Genomic DNA, 18,913 nt, shown 5'->3' with positions numbered 1-18,913 from the left:
TCTTCCCTTTCTTCTTCTCGTTATGCTTAGCCCCCTTAACAGTATTTGAAGCGGTCCCAATGTCACAAGGATTTCGCTTGTTCTCTTCACTAGTGCTTGCATCAGTTGGCATCTTATTAAGATCAATGTCGATCTTATTTGGATTTCCTTGCTTTGCTTTATAGCTGACACACAATTGAGTTGACTGATGCTTCTTACAAAACCCTAGAAAATTTTGAACTTGCCTTGAGTTTCCAATGATCACTGGTGGACAATTTGATGAATTGATCAATCCAATAGGAAGGTAACTCAACTCCAAATCAGCATCTGTTTCTTCAAAACCAAAATCCTCTATAACAATTTTCTGTAACTCTTCCAGAGAAGACTTCAATTCCAAAGCAAGTAACCTTCCCCCTTTCTTTTTATCAACATTAAAACTCCAACCTGAAGATACAACCAATTCCCAAACACCACATGAAGCATAGACATGAATCATGGTAGAAATAATGTGAAAATTTTGTGAAAATTTTGTGAACAATCAATGGAATATAGAAGACGGCTAAGAAGGTTGCCAAGGTATTTTTTGTCGTTTTTTTTTTGTTCTTTTTCGTTTTTTTTTTTTTTTTTTTTAAAAATCGATTTTTTTTAAAAAAATAAAAGTGAATATTCTCAAATATTTTGTTTCCATATTTTTAGGAACTGATTTCTTATCCGTAGAATACAACTAATATGTAGAAATCAATTTCTACAGTTTTTTAGAATTATAGTAATGTTTAGAATTTGATTTCTACATGTTTTAGATTTATAGTAAATCTGTAGAAGTCGGTTTCTACATGTTTTAGAATTAGATTAATGTGTAGATTTTGATTTCTAAGAATTGTAGAATGCTAGGTTAAGCGCGGAATGTGTATTCTACATATTTGTAGAATACTCCTATTTACGTAGATCACGTATTCTAAATATTGTAGATTCAATGAAAAAAGTAGATTTCGTTTTCTACTTCGTAGAATGTCATTTCTACTTTTTTTAGAACATAATCTGAAATTTATAATTATAACTTTTTTATAACTGGAAAATATACCATTAAGTTCATATATGTATTTTAACAAATGTTACTATTTTTCCAAATTTTTTTTGTTTGTAAAACTATTTATTAAAATTATTTTCATAAATATTAAAGGGTATTATAGGAAAATATGACACAAAATATAGATTAGTCTAAAGGGACATAGTTACTATTTTTTTGCTCTAAAAAAACAGTTTTCCCAAAAAAAAACAACCTGTTACGCTTAGCCTTCCAGATGTTTATATTAATAGACGTTAGCCCCAGTTCTTGTACCTCTCAGCTTTCAAACCCCAAGAACCACCATAGAATCACAAGAGAGAATCAGCTACATTCTCCGGCGAGTTGGACGGATAGATCGCCGATCACTGACCAATTCTTCTGCGGTAAGTATCTGCATGTTCAAATTTATTCTCATTCGGATGAATGTCGGTAGAATCGAATTCATCATGTAAACTGGTTAGTTTTGGTCTGGTGATGTGTCATGGATCTTCATCTGTTGGGTTCGTAATGGTTCTCGTGAGCTCAATTCTCGTAAAAAACTAGTTTCTTGGTATAGATTCAATCTAATGCTATGTTTTGTGAGTTCTTGCATAGTTGACCGCCAAAAGTCAAGCTGTTGTCTTAATCTAAATATACTTGAGTGGCCAAGATCTGATCAATTATACGTCTCTCTTCTTGTATTAATATGAACATTGATAGCATCGATTCTTTTTTTTTCAGTTTCCTGTCACTTGTTGAAATGGCTAGTAGTACTGTAAGGAACGTGCATGGTAAGAGATCTAGTTTCCAATCTGAGTTTAACGGAAACGGAGCAAGCAAGAGAAGAAACCTTCACGATGAGACAGATCGCAATGTCATTGGTTCTGAAGACACCGTGTACCGTTACTTGTGCCCTGTTAAGAAAACTGGGAGCATTATCGGCAAGGGCGGTGAGATCGCGAAGCAGATAAGGTCCGAGACGAAGTCAAACATGAGGATCAACGAGGCTTTGCCAGGTTGCGAGGAGCGCGTTGTTACCATTTATTCCACTAGTGATGAGTTGAATCATTTTGGGGACGATGGGGAGATCGTTTGTCCTGCTTTGGATGCTCTTTTCAAGGTTCATGACATGATTGTAGCCGAGGTTAATGAAGAAGAAGATGATGATGATCTTGGCGATAAACAAACGGTTACTGTGAGGATGCTTGTGCCTTCGGACCAGATAGGTTGTGTTATAGGGAAAGGAGGGCAAGTGATTCAGAATCTTCGTAACGAAACCAATGCTCAGATTCGTGTTATTAAAGATAATCTACCTGCTTGTGCTTTGACTTTGAGCCATGATGAGCTTCTTCAGGTGATAGATACACTCTCACAAGTATTTTTTATTTTATTTTAATTATAATATCAGCTCATGTATTTGTTGGTTATTTTTTCAGATAATTGGAGAACCTTTGATTGTAAGAGAGGCTCTTTATCAAGTTGCTTCACTGCTTCATGATAATCCGTCACGGTTTCAGCACTCTCTTCTTTCTTCTCCAAGCACATTAATGCATCAGCCATTAATAAGCTCTCACAGAAACCATGCTGCTGCACGTAGAGATTTAGCGGATGCAACGGAGTTTTGTGTTTGTTTCATCTGTCCAGCTGAAAACGTCGGAGGTGTGATAGGAAAAGGAGGTGGTTTCATCAATCAGATCAGGCAAGAAACTGGTGCAACCATTAGAGTCACTACCTCAGAAAGTGAAGAAGATGATAGCATCATTTTCATATCATCAAAAGAGGTAACCAAAATCTCTTTGCATATATCTCATACAAATATCTCATTACTGACTTTTTGTTGTGTGTGGTATAGTTCTACGAAGATCAGTCTCCAACGGTGAATGCAGCCATACTTTTACAAGAGCGTTGCAGTGAGAAAGTTGGTAAAGATACAAATGATTCAACAATCTCCACTCGTCTACTTGTGTCGAGTTCCAATATCGGATGCCTCATTGGGAAAGGTGGTGCTGTTATATCCGAGATGAGGAGTGTGACACGCGCTAATATCCGTATTCTTCAAAAGGAAAATGTACCAAAGATTGCTCGTCAAGATGAGGAGATGGTTCAGGTAACTAAACACACACACACAATCCCTTATATATTAATTGAGGAACATTTGAAAAGATGTAACCTCAATTTTGTATTAATTAAAAGAGGCCCCAATGCATAGGTGGCACTCAATTAGGTAGTCAATTACATTCAATTGAAAAATAAGTAGGTCCACATTCGATTTTTATATGTTGTTAGATACATAATTTGGTCAAACTATATGATATAATGATATGATATGATATTTTCTTGCCTTAAATAAAACCTACGGAATTACCATAAATGACTAATATATATATGACAATTAATGAGTTTAATAATAAAGATTTGATAACAATGAATATCTCCTCCATCATTTTTTGTTTAATTTTATATTATTAAAATAAATTAAACAATCAAATTAGCTATAAAAATAAAATTTAGTTTTTTTCGTATATGTTATATTTTGAATTTTTAAAAACGACAATAAATGACTAAAACTATTAAAATTATTATGTTAAAAATTAATGATCAATGGTTTAACATTTTTATTATAAGAAGATACACATGATTTTAAAACCATATGAATAAAAAATATCATTTAATAATAAAATAAATATATATATTAAACACTATATACCATAAGATTACATAAATATTTTAATATTAAAACTTTCAATGAATTTTCAAGAACATTTATAAATTATAAACTTATTAAAGATTTCAGATTGAAAATTTTGTTATCGATGATTTAAATATTTTGTTATAAAACGATATGAACGATCATAGAACCGTATGATTATAAATTCTGATTTAATAAATAACTATACAAAATATACTATTCCTAGAAAAATAGGTTGGTCCATCTTAACTTATATTACACTTTTTATTAAACTAACTATCGAATTGATAAATAACGTACCAAAAAATGTTTTGCACTTTCCTTAAATAAAAGCTACGAAATTACCTAATATGATTAACGTATATGTGAAAATTAATTATAATGAATAATAAATATTTGATAACAATTTTTGTATCTTAGTTCTTTTTTTAATTTTATATTATTAAAATATATTTAAAAATCACATTAAATATATAATAAAAACATTTATAATTTTTCTTATATGTTATATTTTGAATTTTTCAAAACGTCTATAAATTATTAGAAATTTGAAGATCCCCACTCTGAAAATTTTGTGATCAATAGATTATTTTTTTGTCATAATAAGTTACAAATGATCATAAAATTATATTAATATGAACTTTTATTTAATATTATAAGAAGATACACATTATTTTAAAACCATATGAGTAAAAAATATCATTTAAAAATAATAATATATATATATACACACTAATGATTTAAAGCAACAAGATTGGCTGATCAATTTAGTCATCCAGTTAAAATCTTTCAAAAGTATGTGAAAGACTAAAGTCAAAGTAAATATGGATTTATAATAGTAGTTATATTTTACTAACCAAATACCGAAAAAAACCGAACTGAACCGAAACCAACCCGATATCCGGGTTGAACACCCGTAATCCAAATGAATCCAAACTATTGTTTCATTCTCTAAAATATAATAAAAATAATAACTTAATCCCGCGCAAGGCGCGGGTCTTATTCTAGTTCATATTAAATGTAAAGCTAAGCCATTAATAGTCCATTTGTTGGTGGTCAGATTACAGGAAATCCTGATGCAGCTATGAAAGCTCTTACGCAAGTAATCTTACGGTTAAGAGCTAACGCTTTCGATATGAATCATGGACTTGTCTTGCTACCCACATCTTTTCCATACATCTCTCAAGTATCCGGAAGTTCAAAAAAAACCCAAATACGCAAGGGGGGATGGTTCCAAAGATCAAGACTACAGTAGACTGGTATTTAGTGGTAACAAATGTTATGCATTGATCCATATATCAAGATATTCTACTTAAAATTGTATATGATATGTTGTTGCAGAATTTGAATTCCAAGAGAAGAAACCATGTTTCTTAAATCAAGAAAACCCATCTTAGAAAGGTAATGCTTTGGAGATTATTCAGAAGACAAAAGAAGACTGAGAGGGTTACACAGTTTCAGGGAACTTATACGTTGATGCAATTTTTTATTACTTGTTATAATAAAAAGTAAAAAATGGTTGTCTATTGAAATAAAATAAAAAATGTAAACACATCTTTTCGTTTCCTTTTTCTTGTTTACTTTGTTATACTATTCGAGTGTTTTTCATTTCTCTTGTTTGCAAACAAACATTTAACACTTAAACGTAGTCTATAGCTTATATTAAAGGGCTACGGATATGCATATATATAAGGGAATTGCATCCTATATACAACAACAAAAACATAAATACACTTACTAACTAAAAAATCCTCTCCTCCATCATTTCTACTTTTTCTTTCTATCTCTTACTACTTTTTCTCCCAAAATTTAATTTTTCATCTTTTTGGGTTATTTAGCAAATAAACCCTATATATAATGCCAAGCAGAGAATTTTCTATTGGGTGATGTTTTTTTTTGGTAAAAAAAAGATTAAATCTATTGGGTGATGTTGGGTGTACAAAATTACAAATTCATCCTTCCTCATTGTATGTCCTCAGCAAAAAGCTAATTTATGTGTCTTTATATGAATATACTACACTTTTGCTTTACAATTTTATTATACACTATTCAAAGTCCTAAACCGCTTCTTCAGTTTCTTCACGCTTATATATAATGTACTGTAGTATAACGTAATGTAATGAGTACAGAGATTTCATGTGAAGAGAGAGATATACAATACACATACAATTAAGCAAGAAGCTCCACCACGTCGTCTATCGATTTCAATGTCTTCTCGTAGTAGAGATACGACTCGTACACCTTTGGCGTCCGTACGTAAAAATCCAACTAAAACATTTTACAAAACTATTATTGATAACAAAAATATGAAATATCATATGCTTTTAAGTTTGATTTCCACTTGCTTGTTTAGTATTGAATCAATTTTTGTAAATCAACGTTAAATGTGAAACTATTAGTATATCGTTTGATTTACAATTATATAGCTAGTCAATATTATTAAATTTTCAGAAGAAATAATATTTTGTCAACGTTGAACATTATATAAAACGCATTAATCATTAATTAATTAACTTATACCTCACTCATGTTTTCGACTAGCTGGTTTGCCGCTTGAACGTAATCATTCCGGCGACTCTCCGACAAGATGTTCATGGCGTTGGTCAGATCCTGAGACAGATAAGCCTGTTTTAATCTTATGTAGAAGATGACGTACCTCCACGACATATGGTCCAACATCTCCCTCATGTCTCTTAATCCTTCAGCCGTCTGTTTTATACGAGCCGCCGCGTCCTCCGGCGATAAACCTGGCTGGAAATATTTCTCCTTTATGAATGACCTCGTCCCCCATTTCTCCTGTGCTAATGCTGATGAAGTGGGGACGATGACCGTGAGTGTTATAAGCGATGTCAGGGTTCTCCGGCGAGTAAAGCTGTCTTGTTGGGATTCTCCGAGGCAACAAATGACAGGGAATAATGGGTTAACGCGGCGATGGTGATTTGGCCGGCGTAGATAAGGTGGCGGAGTTTTGGTGGTGAAGGAGCTCATTTGTTTTTTCTCTTGTTTTTTTTTTTAAAAAAATATGTAAGGATAGGAAATGGACGGAGCTAAAAATGTTATTTACAACATTGCATGCTATCCCTATATTTTTATTTTTTCAAAATGAGTGAACATGAGCACGTGAAGACTAAAAGCTCAGCTAGGTTGCCTCATGCGTTTTAGTAATGAAACAGCACCGTTAAATATTTCAACACTTAAGAAGTTGGATATTTCAAATACATTTTAAGAACTTTGTGGATTTTGCATATATATGTATGTATGTTAAATGGAATAGTATCTACATTTTGTGTATATTTAAGATTTATTAGGACGTAAAACATACATATACTATTGAGTAACCCCCATGTGTTAACCAGAAAAGAAAATGAATTTCACATCAGGTTATATCCAGCTAGACTTGGATACCGAATTCATGCATTTTGAAGATTTTTATAGAACTAGTTGCTCAAGAAAAGAAAGAAGATTTCTTTAGAACTAGGTGCGTGAAAATCGTTCTTTGTTTTATTGTACGCGTGGAGACATCGGTTACTAACTTTCATTCTTCTAAAGTTGTATAAAGAAGAAAGTCACATTGAGACGTAACTGATGGTTTACCCAAAATAAATCAAAATCATATTGTGTTTTATTTCTTTCAGCCTAATTCATTACTGAGTTTTCTTCAGTTTCAGACATAACTGATGATGTGTAATTAGAAGTAGCAAAAGGGATACGTGTTGTTTATTTAGCCTTATCGTAACGCAAATTGATGTTCAGCTGTCAGAATCGTCACGTTTTAGATCATTAGTCAGTTGAAGATTATGAAAAAAGCCTTTTCTTCTGATTCATTGCACTTGTTTATCGAATTCAGACTACTTTAGTGATTTGATCAAAAAAAATATCTTTTGGTAAAATAATTATCTAATTATTTTCTTTATATAAACACTAGACCTTCGGTTGGTGTTGGGTAGAGAAAATACATCTTTTCAAATTCTCCATATTGAAGAGAATGATGGCGGAGACCGGTGGAGTTATTCCGACGATAGACTTGGAAGAGGTCGTTTCAGATAAGATCCTGAATCAGAAAATCCGTGAAGCGAGCGAGAGATGGGGATGCTTTAGGGTGATGAACCATGGAGTTTCATTGTCTTTGATGTCTGATATGAAGAAGACCATTATGGATCTCTTCGAACGTCCACACGAGGTGAAAGTGCGCAACACTGACGTGTTACTAGGGATTGGTTACAGGGCTCCATATGATATCAATCCTTACTATGAAACATTTGGTCTCTATGACATGGCTTCTCCTCAAGCTGTCAACACTTTTTGTGACCAGCTTGACGCTTCCGCGGATCAAAGGTTTCTCTTTATTTTGCTGGTCTTAAAAGGGTTCATGTATCAACTCGTAGTTGACCTAGATTATTTAGTAAGTGTTTAAAGGGGTTATAGGTTCGAGTCTCGTTGGAAAGGGTTTGTTCTTCTAAATTTATTTACTGATGGGATTTGAGGTTTCAGGGAGATTATGGTGAAGTATGCCAAATCTACTGATATACTTGCAAAGGATTTAGCAAGGAGGTTAGCAGAGAGTTACGGTTTGGCTGAGACTGACTTCTTCAAAGGATGGCCGAGCCAGTTGCGGATTAACAAATATCATTTTAAACCCGAAGCAGTCGGGAAACTGGGGTTTCACCTACACACAGATTCTGGTTTCTTGACGATTCTTCAAGCCGATGAGAATGTTGGTGGACTTGAAGCCATGGACAATGCTTCAGGAAAGTTCTTTCCCATAAGCCCGATGCCAAACACGCTTGCTATCATCCTTGGGGACATGGCTACAATCTGGAGCAACGGACGATTGTGTAATGTGAAGCATAGAGTGCAATGCAATGAAGCAACCGAGAGGTTTTCTATCGCCTCGTTTTTATTAGGACCAACGACTGATTTGGAACCACCAAGTGAGTTTGTGGATGCTGAACATCCGCGACTATACAAGCCTATTAGTCACGAAGGGATACGAAACATTAGAACGATCAAGAAGTTGGTTGATGGAGAAGCTCTCAAGCTTATAACCTATGAATGATAAAAACTTAAATGACAGATTATGATGGTTGTGATAACCGGAAAACTTGAGTATTCTTGTTATGTTTACCTAAGATTGAGAAATAAAAATGTATCTTTGCCCTATCGATTTTCGTAATATATAAAAATGAATAAGTTCACATTGGTATCTTTGTGGACGCAATGTAATACAGCCAATACTTCTATTGATTCTCTGTTTTTGGTCTACTCATTCTTTCCAATTAGACGCTACATGTATTATTAACCCATGCATTGTCCATTATTTCAACGTATCGCATGGCATTAACAAGACAACGCTTTTTATAATTTATATATTCAGGATGGTGGAAGTGTTTCAAATATGATGTTAAGTTTGTATATACTAATATTTTTTGATAATATAACAAATTATACGTATATCAAATGGCCCGTCAAAATCAAGAAAATCTTTGACTCTCTATTGATGATTTTGGTGAAAACGAAATGCGTGTATTGTTTCAGACCCTTTCCAGAAAAATGATTATATAAATTAGAGTGAGTTACTCTCAAAGACACATTTGTCTTTTTTCTTTCATAAAAGGACACATTATGTCTGAAGCACACAATTCATGAAACTAAGATCTTTTTTTGACCATTATGCCCTTTAGCTTTACGTGTAGTTAGCAAAAAAAAAAAGAATTAGTTACTTTCTTCTAGTTAGTTAAGTTAGGAAAATAGTTGGATTATTAATGTTTTTTTCCAAACTGAAATATCTTCTGTCTCTGTCGCAAGCTTCACTTGATTCATTTTCTTCGTGGATCTTCTCACCTTCGACTGCAACTCGTGGCAACCAAGCTTGGCGGCTTCTCTCCCATTACAATCTCCAGCCACTGTACTCCAACCAACAGTTCTCAACCGCAAACCTCCTTTGTTGCGTATGCTTCATATCCTCCGTGATTCACCTGTCTTGAGCTCTCTCTTTTCCGCCGCAGCTCGTCGCGTCTGTCTCAGGCCACCAGACCATCTCCGTCGTCTTGCTCTGCCGACGGTGTCATGCTCGGATTCAAGCCTCGTCGTGCTCATCATCGCTGTCTCTGTCTCGTCACATAAGAGATCAAGCAACAATGGTGGATTTTCAATAATTTTCAGATTTGGTCCTTCACTTTTTGATTTCTTTCGATTGTTTTGCAGAAATGTCCTCTTAAATTAACACCAAACTTTCAGTTGTGCAGTTTAGACCCCAATAAATTTTATTTCTCTACTTCTGCTTCACAATCCTCAAATTATAGTTTTCTACCAATAAAAGGACAACAACTATGTTCTTATACTTGATGTCTCTCTCTTTTATCAATCATGAATAAAATAAAGAAGTTGTAGCATGGATTGGAGACAGGTTTTTGTAACATTTTTTTATGGATACGTCTTTGTGGACGAGTGTTATGTGGACAGATGAATTGTGGACGAGTGTTATATGGATAGACGAATTGTGGACGAGTGTTAACATTGTGGACAGTTTTCTGGTGGATATATATGTTGTGGACAAGAGTCATGTGAATGTGTTCTTATAAACAAGTTTGTAGTGGACCTGTTCTTATGGACAAGCTCTTACAATTATAGTTGTGTAACTATGACTGTTTGTGAACATGTTATTGTAGACAAAGATCGTGTTTGAAGTTTAATCTATCTAGGGTTTGTGTTGTTTGTTTGAAGATAATCCATCTAGAGAACATATTGTATTGTGACGTTTTGAAAGAGAGAAAGGGATTAAGCTTTTTGTGTGGACGCAATTCAATGGACGCAATTTATGTAGACAAGCTTCTGTGGACAAGCTTCTGTGGACATAATTTATGTGGACACAAAAATGTTATAATGTTTTTGTGGACAAGTTTCTATGGACAAAATATATTTGTATCCATATATATATTTTTGATATTTTATAAATTTTTATTTTATTAAATAATATTTAATGGACATAGCAAGTGTGGATATGAGTTGATAAGAAAATTATTCTTACGTAAAGTACATAATTAAAAGTTTGAGACGAAATCAAGAGGATCTATAAGTAAATTAAAGAATGTTGGGGTCAAATTGCAAAAATCCAAAAATGGGAGGACTATATGTGTAAAATAGAGTAATTTGACCATTGTTTCTTTTAGAGCTTTCTCTCTGCAACAGAAGCCACCATGAAGAGATAAAAAACTTAGATCCAAGGCAACTACCTCGAGTTCATCCACGTCGAATCCCAAGTTCATCCACGGAAAATCACGAGCTAATCCACTGAAAAGGATGAGCGACATGTGAATCAAACTTAGATCCAAGACAGCTTTGTGGATAGTTCATTTGTGGACAAGGAAATTGATGGACATGAAAAGGATGGGCGACATGTGAATCAAATGTTGCAGGAGATACATCGGTTTTGCTGTCTGCTTAAGAAGAAAATCAAAACTTTATTTATTTCTTATCTTCTTGTATATCAATTAGAAACAAGGATGAAAGAGAAAAAAAATTTGTAGATGAAATTCTCATAGTTCAATTAGAAGCAAACCTTGGATGTATTCGTCGGCGAAGATCTAGAATCACCCAAGCTGAAATTTCAGAATCGACTTTCCTTAGCTCCCAATCTGAGGTTTCCATGAATTCGAGATTTAAAAAATAAAGTGGTGAAAGATAAAGATTCGACAACAAAAATTAGTAATTTAGAATTATAAAAAAAAAAATCTACAAATTTAGTAAAGTAGAAGAATATTTAGAAGGATACGAAAGATGAGAGATGAAGATGATGATAGATGGAGGCATGATTAAGTTTAGGGAATTAAAAAATATGAAACTAAAAGGTGAAAGTTAAATGGAATTATATTGAAAATAATTTTGACACATGTTATGACATCTTCTTTTTAGTTGAAGGGCAATTCAGACAAATGAACATAAGAAAGTGTTCTCTTAACTCAATATGTCTTTATGTGTAATTGATAACTCATAATGTGTCTTGGAGGGTAAATGTTTCTATAAATTATTCCTCTATGATGTGTTGATGACTCCCATTTTTAATTCTTTGAACCATTTCACGCGATTCACGTTTAGATCATTAGCCACGTAGACTTCAAGCCACGGATAGTTCTTCGAGAATGCTCTTTCCCATTAACACATATTGAAACACAGCTGCTATCAAACAACTACAATGTAAAGCATTGGGAGGCTGTGCAACGTGAGGAATAATTGCAATGCAAAGAAACAACAACGAGGACGTGGATGCTAGCTGAACACCCGCGGTTATACAAGCCTGTCACAGCAGAACCGTGCTTATAGGCTTTTGAAAAAAGCACTTGCCTACGGCCTCCAAATTTTGTAAAAAATTTAGGGCTCTAAATTACAAAAAAATACTTTTACATGGTAGTTAACATATTTTCTTAGTTGGATTTTTATTTTTATTTGAATTTAAATTGGACTTCTGTTCAAAGTAACTAGGTTTGTGATCATTTTTGCTATATTAAAAAAAACTATAAAAATTCTACTTCTAAAAAAATTGTAAATATTTGATTACATTGCTCTTTTCTTTTATATGCTATGAGCTAGATTTATTTTATATATTTATGAGAATTTGGTAAAGAAAATATAATATTTTCAATATATAGTTTATTATAGTTATTTTTTTTTGACAGCAACAACCTACAGACTCATATAGACTCTGTAAATCAAGGCGGCAACTCTGCATCCATGTATATGACGAAAGACGACTGAATCCGAGCACTACGTGCCAAACGATCCGCCTTTGTGTTTTCCGTCCTGGGGACATGAACGATGCTTGAGTTGGTGAACCTTCTTTTCAGAAGCATAATATCTTCTAAGTAGTTTATTATAGTTAATTTAAATGCTAAGATTTACATTTTTTTTTGACAGCTACCAATATTTCAATCAAAAAATTTATATCTTTGTATTTATATTACAAATTCATACTTTTTGTTCATGATTTAAAAATTTTATTTTATAAAATTTTGGTGAAAAAAATTTAGAAAACGTTTATGTAATAATTCAAAACTTTTGAGTGTTATATATATATATATTATTGAAAATATATCATGTAAAATATATTTTTGAACTCGTCTCGGGCCTCCGAAAACCTTCGCACGGCACTGCTGTCACCTATGAAAAAACTAAGAAAGCTTAGGATCACTTTGAAGTTGCATAATGAAGAAGCTCTCAAGCTTACATAGCTCATGAAAGACTGAAATGACCTAACGACAGTATGTTAGGATTTCTCAAAGAATGTAAAACAAAGATGTGTCTTTTTCTCAGCACAAGTGCATGTCTATTCGATTTTTGTAATATATATGTGTGAATAATATTGCATTTGAGTTCTTTGTGGACACGATACTTATCCTGGGTGTCTCCCTTACAGGCTCGTTTTCGAACTCTTTGACTTAGTTAATTGGTTTACTTGGACTCCATAGGCTTTTGCTTTTCTCTTATAAGTTACAAACTAGACGGAATTAGGGACGTTGATCGAGTTTATTATTACAATTTTAATTATTATTCATATATTTTATATTATTTCAAAATTTAAATATTAATAAAAGTTAGATTATAAAATATATACCATTATTTTAAAAATATAAGGTCACATTTGAAAACATGCTTTAATAAAGCCACTAAATTAAATAGGACGGTGGCACTCACCTACCAACCACATGCGATTATGTTAAATGATAGTAACTCTGTGTTGACCAACACGAATGTGCCAACTCGTGCACTTAACATCGATGATGGGTTATTGGCTTCGAACGGTGATCATCGTTCCGCCCCGCCCTGCAGTTAACAGTAATAAAAATCTCTATATATATTATATATTTATACATTTTTATAACTGTTAAAACCGCACCGCAGTTGAACCGCTTGTCCCGCACCACTCAAACTGCAGTCACCATTATCTGTCCAAGTCACGTGAACCACGTTCTTCCTTTTTTGGACACTTCATCATTTAGTTACGATCATAAAGTTTTATAAACATTTTCCCTCTGATTTGCTGAAAGTCCCATCACGAATCCAACTACCTCATTGATTTGATTAGGGAAAAGATCAGTCAGAAAAATCTTTTTGGTGCAGAAGGCAAATCCTGTACATCATTAGTTACGTCATTCTCGCGGAGGATGGTCTTCTATATAAGTTTGTGCAATGGTTGTCCTGAAGACAAAGAAAACAAAACCTATCATATACTTACTGAGAGAAAACATAATGGCTGATCTCAACGAAGTCATTCCGACAATAGACTTGAAAGGGGTTCCGGATGAGAAGCTGAACCAGCAGATACGTGAGGCGAGTGAGAGATGGGGATGTTTCAAGGTGATCAACCATGGAGTTTCTTCGTCTTTGTTGTCTGAGATGAAGAAGACTGTCACAGATCTCCATGAACGTCCACACGAGGTGAAAATACGAAACACTGATGTGATACTAGCAAGTGGTTACAAGCCTAGAAGTGAGTTAAATCCTCTTTATGAATCATTTGGTCTTTTTGACGTCGCCTCTCCACAAGCGATTAACACTTTTTGTGACAAACTTGAGGCCTCTGCTGAACAAAGGTTCGTTTGCTTTTCACTCTTAATTATATGACTGTCGTTTAGAACATTTCTAGTGCATCTCTATATTTAACTATATAATAAATCTACTTCAAACCATTTTTTTACAAAATTTCTCTATATTTAAATAGCAAATAATATTTCTCTATTTTTCAATTTAAATATTAAAATATATTAATACACTATATATAATATATGTTAGAGATCTCTATTATAAAATTACTTTGTTTATATATATATATATATATGAGATGGTCTTAGTCTCTGTTCTTGTTTGTTTGTTTTTATTCTTTTTGCCTCCAAGAATTCTTGTAATCTGTACCTAATCCGCTTTTCGGTTCAATGGTTTTGTTAAATAAATATCCGCGGTTTATGATGGATCATTGATCCTATATGTCTTGATGGTTCTCGGATTTTTGTTTTCTTTTTTTTTTTTTGGTTGTAGAGAGATCATGGTGAAGTATGGCAATGCTATGGATGGTCTTGCAAAATATTTAACAAGGATGTTAGCAAAGAGTTATGAATTAGCGGATCACGATATATGCAAAGAATGGCCGAGCCAGTTTCGGATTAGCAAATATCATTTCAATCCTGAAACAGTTGGTAAAAATGGTTTGATAACACACACGGATCCTGGATTTTTAACAATTGTTCACGGTGATGACAATGTTGGTGGACTTGAGGCCATGGACCATTCTTCAGGAACCTATTTTCCTATAAACACTTCGCCAAACACACTTACTGTCAACCTTGGTGACATGGCTAAGGTAAGAGAGAAAAAAATCATCACTAATAGTTCAATAATGTTTTGACTTTAAACCACAAAAACTCGGTTTTTAATGTTTGTTTTTGAAACTTTCTTAAAAGATATGGAGCAATGGGAGGCTGTGCAATGTGAAGCATAGAGTGCAATGCAAAGAAGCAAAAATGAGGATTACCATCTCCACCTTCCTATTAATACCAATGGATGAAGTTGTTGAGCCTCCAAGTGAATTTGTGGATGCTGAACATCCACGTCTATACAAGCCTATCAGCGATGGAGAACTAAGGAAGATTAGGCTAAGCAACAACATGCATGACGGCGAATCTTTCCAGTTTATAACCCTCAAATAATTATAAGACCTTTATACAGTAAGGCGGTTGTCATTCAAATCAAAATCTATATGGGTGGTGGCTCCAAGAACATGTGTCATACAAATCCAAATCACGAAGATGTTTTGTTTTCCCCTAATAAGAGTTTTTTTTTATCAGAGTTTTTTTTTGTTTGCCAAATTGTATTCCCCTAATAAGAGTTACAAATAAAGATCGATGAATCTCTTATGATTATTATTGTATAATATAATGATTGTATGAGATATCTTTTTAAAAAATTGGAAGCAATATTTTGAGTCTGCATTTTTTTTTAAATAAAAGGTTAAACCCGAGTTTATTAAAGACACAGAGCTAACTCCCGGATGGAGGTACAGCCAACAGATAGACCCTTTTTTAGGCATTTAAATGAGCCGAAAGCAAAGCAATAGTCCATATCCGTGTGGCCAGCGGGATTCTAACCATGGTTTGCCGTATTGGATTTATTTCTCTCAAACACCACTGGACTACCACCGCTGGTTATTCTGAGTCTGCATTTTTTCTTTTAAATGTGAGTCTGTCAAATTTCAGAACGTTGTCAAGTATCATGCATAAACATAGACAAATCGCAAAATATAAGATTTTAATTACAACTAGATTCTTAACCCGCACTAAGCGCGGATTTAAAAGAAGTTAGTGTTTTTGAATGGTTATGCTTCTTATTTTTGGTCTACTATACCTACCATATATGAGTCTTGTTTTTCTTGAGGTTTACTGAATTCTAAATCATCTATTTCTAATGTTTGATTTCTCAACAAAAACAAAATTGAAGGTTTGTATAAACTTTCCTCCAGATTATTATTATTGTTTATTTACTCATTTAAACTCATAAAATACATGATTCAAGTTTATAGATTCATCTTTTTTTTCTTAATAATGTAAAGAGTGTGAGTTTCAAATATCGTTTTAATTAGACCAGTAATCAAGATTGAGTTCATAGTTACATCATTTTCTCTTAGTAATGTAAAAAGTGTGAGCTTCAAATTTTTTTGGTCAACTATGGCCAAGAAAATATGAATTAACAGTGTGCAATAATGGATTAGAGATGCCATGTCCCACACGAGCAAATAAATTAAATATAAATAAAAATGTTTTTAGGAAACACTATTGCTAAAACATTTTGTTAAAAGAATGCATTATCTTAATTAAAAAATATATTCAGATTTGGAACCAAGTTTCAAAGAATATATAGGGAGAATATTCTAATAAATTATTATTTGTCAACCAAAAATATTTTCAATTTTTTTTTTTTTGAATACATTGTTAAGATTTAGTAAAAATAATTTCTTGTTACTAAATATATTATTGGCATCCTATTTTAAAAATGATTTGGATTGATGGATATATATTTATCTGGATAAAATTAGTATAAATATATATTAATTAATAGATGACATTTCACATCATAAACAAAGATCTAGAACATATGAAATATTTAATAAAAATATCATTTTTTTACATTATAAACAAAGCCCATGATTGTTTGCATATGAGCATTGGTCATATTTATTTTGATTACAAGTATATAAGATAGTTTATTTCTCATAAAAGCTAACTTGCAACTGTAGTTTATACATAATGGTTGTTTTTGTTTTGATCATGAGAATGTCCACAAGTAATCTAAACAATTAAAACCATGTTTAAAAGGATTAATAAAAGGATTTTCGTTAGTATAGGTTTAGTCCCATCATGAAAAATGGTTAGACTAGACGTTGTTAATAAAACTGATTTTTTTGTTTGATGTGAGATATTAGAAGTTGAAAAATGAAACGAGAGGAATGACCAGCTTTTGCAAGTTATTTGGAGGATATCAAGAATTTGCAAGAGAATTTCATATGCTCAGAGATTATTCATGTCCCAAGAACGCAAAATACGAAGGCGGATAGCCTAGCACGCAGTGTCAGGATTCAGCCATCTTTCGTCGTTCACATAGATCAACATCTCCCAGCTTGGTTTACAGGGTCAATATGAGTCTGTAATGTTGTCGACAAAAAAAACACTTAATTTTTTTTCTTGAGACTTATATAACAGTTTGATCCCAAATAAGTTTCTATATATATATATTAGATAATGCATAAATGAAATATATATTGTATAACTAAATTATAAGGGATGTTATATCTATTGCTAATGAAATGTGAATAAGTCCAAATTTAAATGACAATATTTTTAAGTAGATAAAAAGTAGGACTTTAAATTAATAGAGTAGATTATTTATACTAATTTTTCGAGCTACAAAAATATGGATATGCTTTTCAAAATTACATGATTGTTTTATGGTTTCCATATTGGCTCATGTTATAAAGTACAAAGTTATTTTTCAATTGTACCCTACTTTATATTCTAAAAACTTGGCAATTAATCATCCCGTGTGGTAGTTGAATACTATAATTGTATCATGGGGGAACATAATCAAATCTAATCAATAGTTGAAGGGCTTAATTATAAAGATAAAGTATTAAATTTTCCACGTGCTAGTCACGTGCTCATCTTCTCTAGATTACCGAGTTTCCTAATTACGACTCGCGAGTTGACTCATCGGTACCATCAGCTAATTCGTCTCTCTGACGAGCATCGACTAGTGACAATCGATCGTAACCGCACCGACGATATTTACCGGAGAATTCTCCGAGCTCAGATAGATTTCAAAAGGTTAAAGAGTAAAGTTTTCGCTTTTACACTTTAGTTAATGGAAGAAAGGGAACTATATAAATCATCCCATATATATTAAAAGAGAAGTCACTTTAGTAATTTATGGTGATGTGTCGCTCATAGGTGAAGTTTCAATTTAATTGTTATAATTTGATTGGTCGATTGTTCTTAATTTTTATTTATTTAATTTAGATTTAAAAATTTAAGGTAAGTCTAAAATCATTTAACATCACTTGCCATATAATATAAAGAATATTACAAATAACAATTTATGGAAACTAATTCTCGAAATTGTATAAAGATTAATAATGTTTTATTTATCACTTTCAATATTTATAAACTATAAAATATAATGAACGAAATTTTATATAAGATAATTATAATAGTTTTATACTCTACTTGATAAATTGTATTCAAATATAATTATATAATAACTATTTTAAATATAATAAAATCCAAACATGTTTATTAATATTATTTTTAAATTATTTATCGTTGTTTAAAGAATAAATTTATCAGAATTTTAAAATAACTTATGAATAGTTAAAAGGTAAGTTACCTTATTTATTTTGCAAAGTAACTTATGAATAATTTTTTTTTCTTGCGCAAGTTGCAAAGTAACTTATGAATAGTTTAAATGTAAGTTACTTTATTTATTTTAAACATTTCATGCCCAAGTTATTATCACATTTATTAAAATTTTAAATGCCAATTTACCTTAATGTTTCTAAATTCTTAATTCGTTTGTAATGACTTACCTTATTACAATATAAAATTCCCTGTGAAATAGTTAATAGGGGGATAACTTTCTTTAATCTATTTCAATATTTATTGTGA

General features: G+C 32.3%; 3 protein-coding genes, 1 long non-coding RNA gene and 1 pseudogene across 4 annotated transcripts; 3 read left to right on the top strand and 2 right to left on the bottom strand.

Annotated features, from left to right (window-relative positions):
* The first annotated feature begins 1,246 nt into the window (after positions 1–1,246).
* On the top strand, positions 1,247–5,325 carry LOC103872112 (annotated as a pseudogene).
* Positions 5,326–5,733: 408 nt separating this feature from the next.
* On the bottom strand, positions 5,734–6,811 carry LOC103872111 (photosynthetic NDH subunit of lumenal location 2, chloroplastic). Its single transcript, XM_009150449.3, has 2 exons — positions 6,234–6,811; positions 5,734–5,981 (listed from the first exon to the last, which is right to left on the bottom strand). The coding sequence occupies exons 1-2, from the start codon at positions 6,699–6,701 to the stop codon at positions 5,883–5,885; spliced, it is 567 nt and encodes a 188-aa protein (XP_009148697.1). The 5' UTR covers positions 6,702–6,811; the 3' UTR covers positions 5,734–5,882.
* Positions 6,812–7,158: 347 nt separating this feature from the next.
* Positions 7,159–8,940, top strand: LOC103872110 (2-oxoglutarate-dependent dioxygenase DAO-like). The gene is made up of 2 exons (XM_009150448.3): positions 7,159–8,048; positions 8,205–8,940. Exons 1-2 carry the CDS (start codon positions 7,699–7,701, stop codon positions 8,767–8,769), a joined length of 915 nt encoding a protein of 304 aa, XP_009148696.1. The 5' UTR covers positions 7,159–7,698; the 3' UTR covers positions 8,770–8,940.
* A 918-nt stretch (positions 8,941–9,858) lies between these two features.
* On the bottom strand, positions 9,859–13,633 carry LOC117125882. The gene is made up of 2 exons (XR_004448343.1): positions 11,272–13,633; positions 9,859–11,149 (listed from the first exon to the last, which is right to left on the bottom strand). It is a non-coding gene; the product is annotated as an uncharacterized LOC117125882 (long non-coding RNA).
* Positions 13,634–13,852: 219 nt separating this feature from the next.
* Positions 13,853–15,687, top strand: LOC103872109 (2-oxoglutarate-dependent dioxygenase DAO). Its single transcript, XM_009150447.3, has 3 exons — positions 13,853–14,299; positions 14,742–15,063; positions 15,164–15,687. The coding sequence occupies exons 1-3, from the start codon at positions 13,896–13,898 to the stop codon at positions 15,407–15,409; spliced, it is 972 nt and encodes a 323-aa protein (XP_009148695.2). The 5' UTR covers positions 13,853–13,895; the 3' UTR covers positions 15,410–15,687.
* The last annotated feature ends 3,226 nt before the right edge of the window (positions 15,688–18,913 follow it).

The sequence above is a fragment of the Brassica rapa genome, chromosome A06, assembly GCF_000309985.2.
Source record: "Brassica rapa cultivar Chiifu-401-42 chromosome A06, CAAS_Brap_v3.01, whole genome shotgun sequence".
In the NCBI taxonomy this organism is placed as follows: Eukaryota; Viridiplantae; Streptophyta; class Magnoliopsida; order Brassicales; family Brassicaceae; genus Brassica; species Brassica rapa.
Note: the sequence above shows the minus strand (reverse complement) of the source record. Positions and strands in the feature narration are given on the sequence as shown.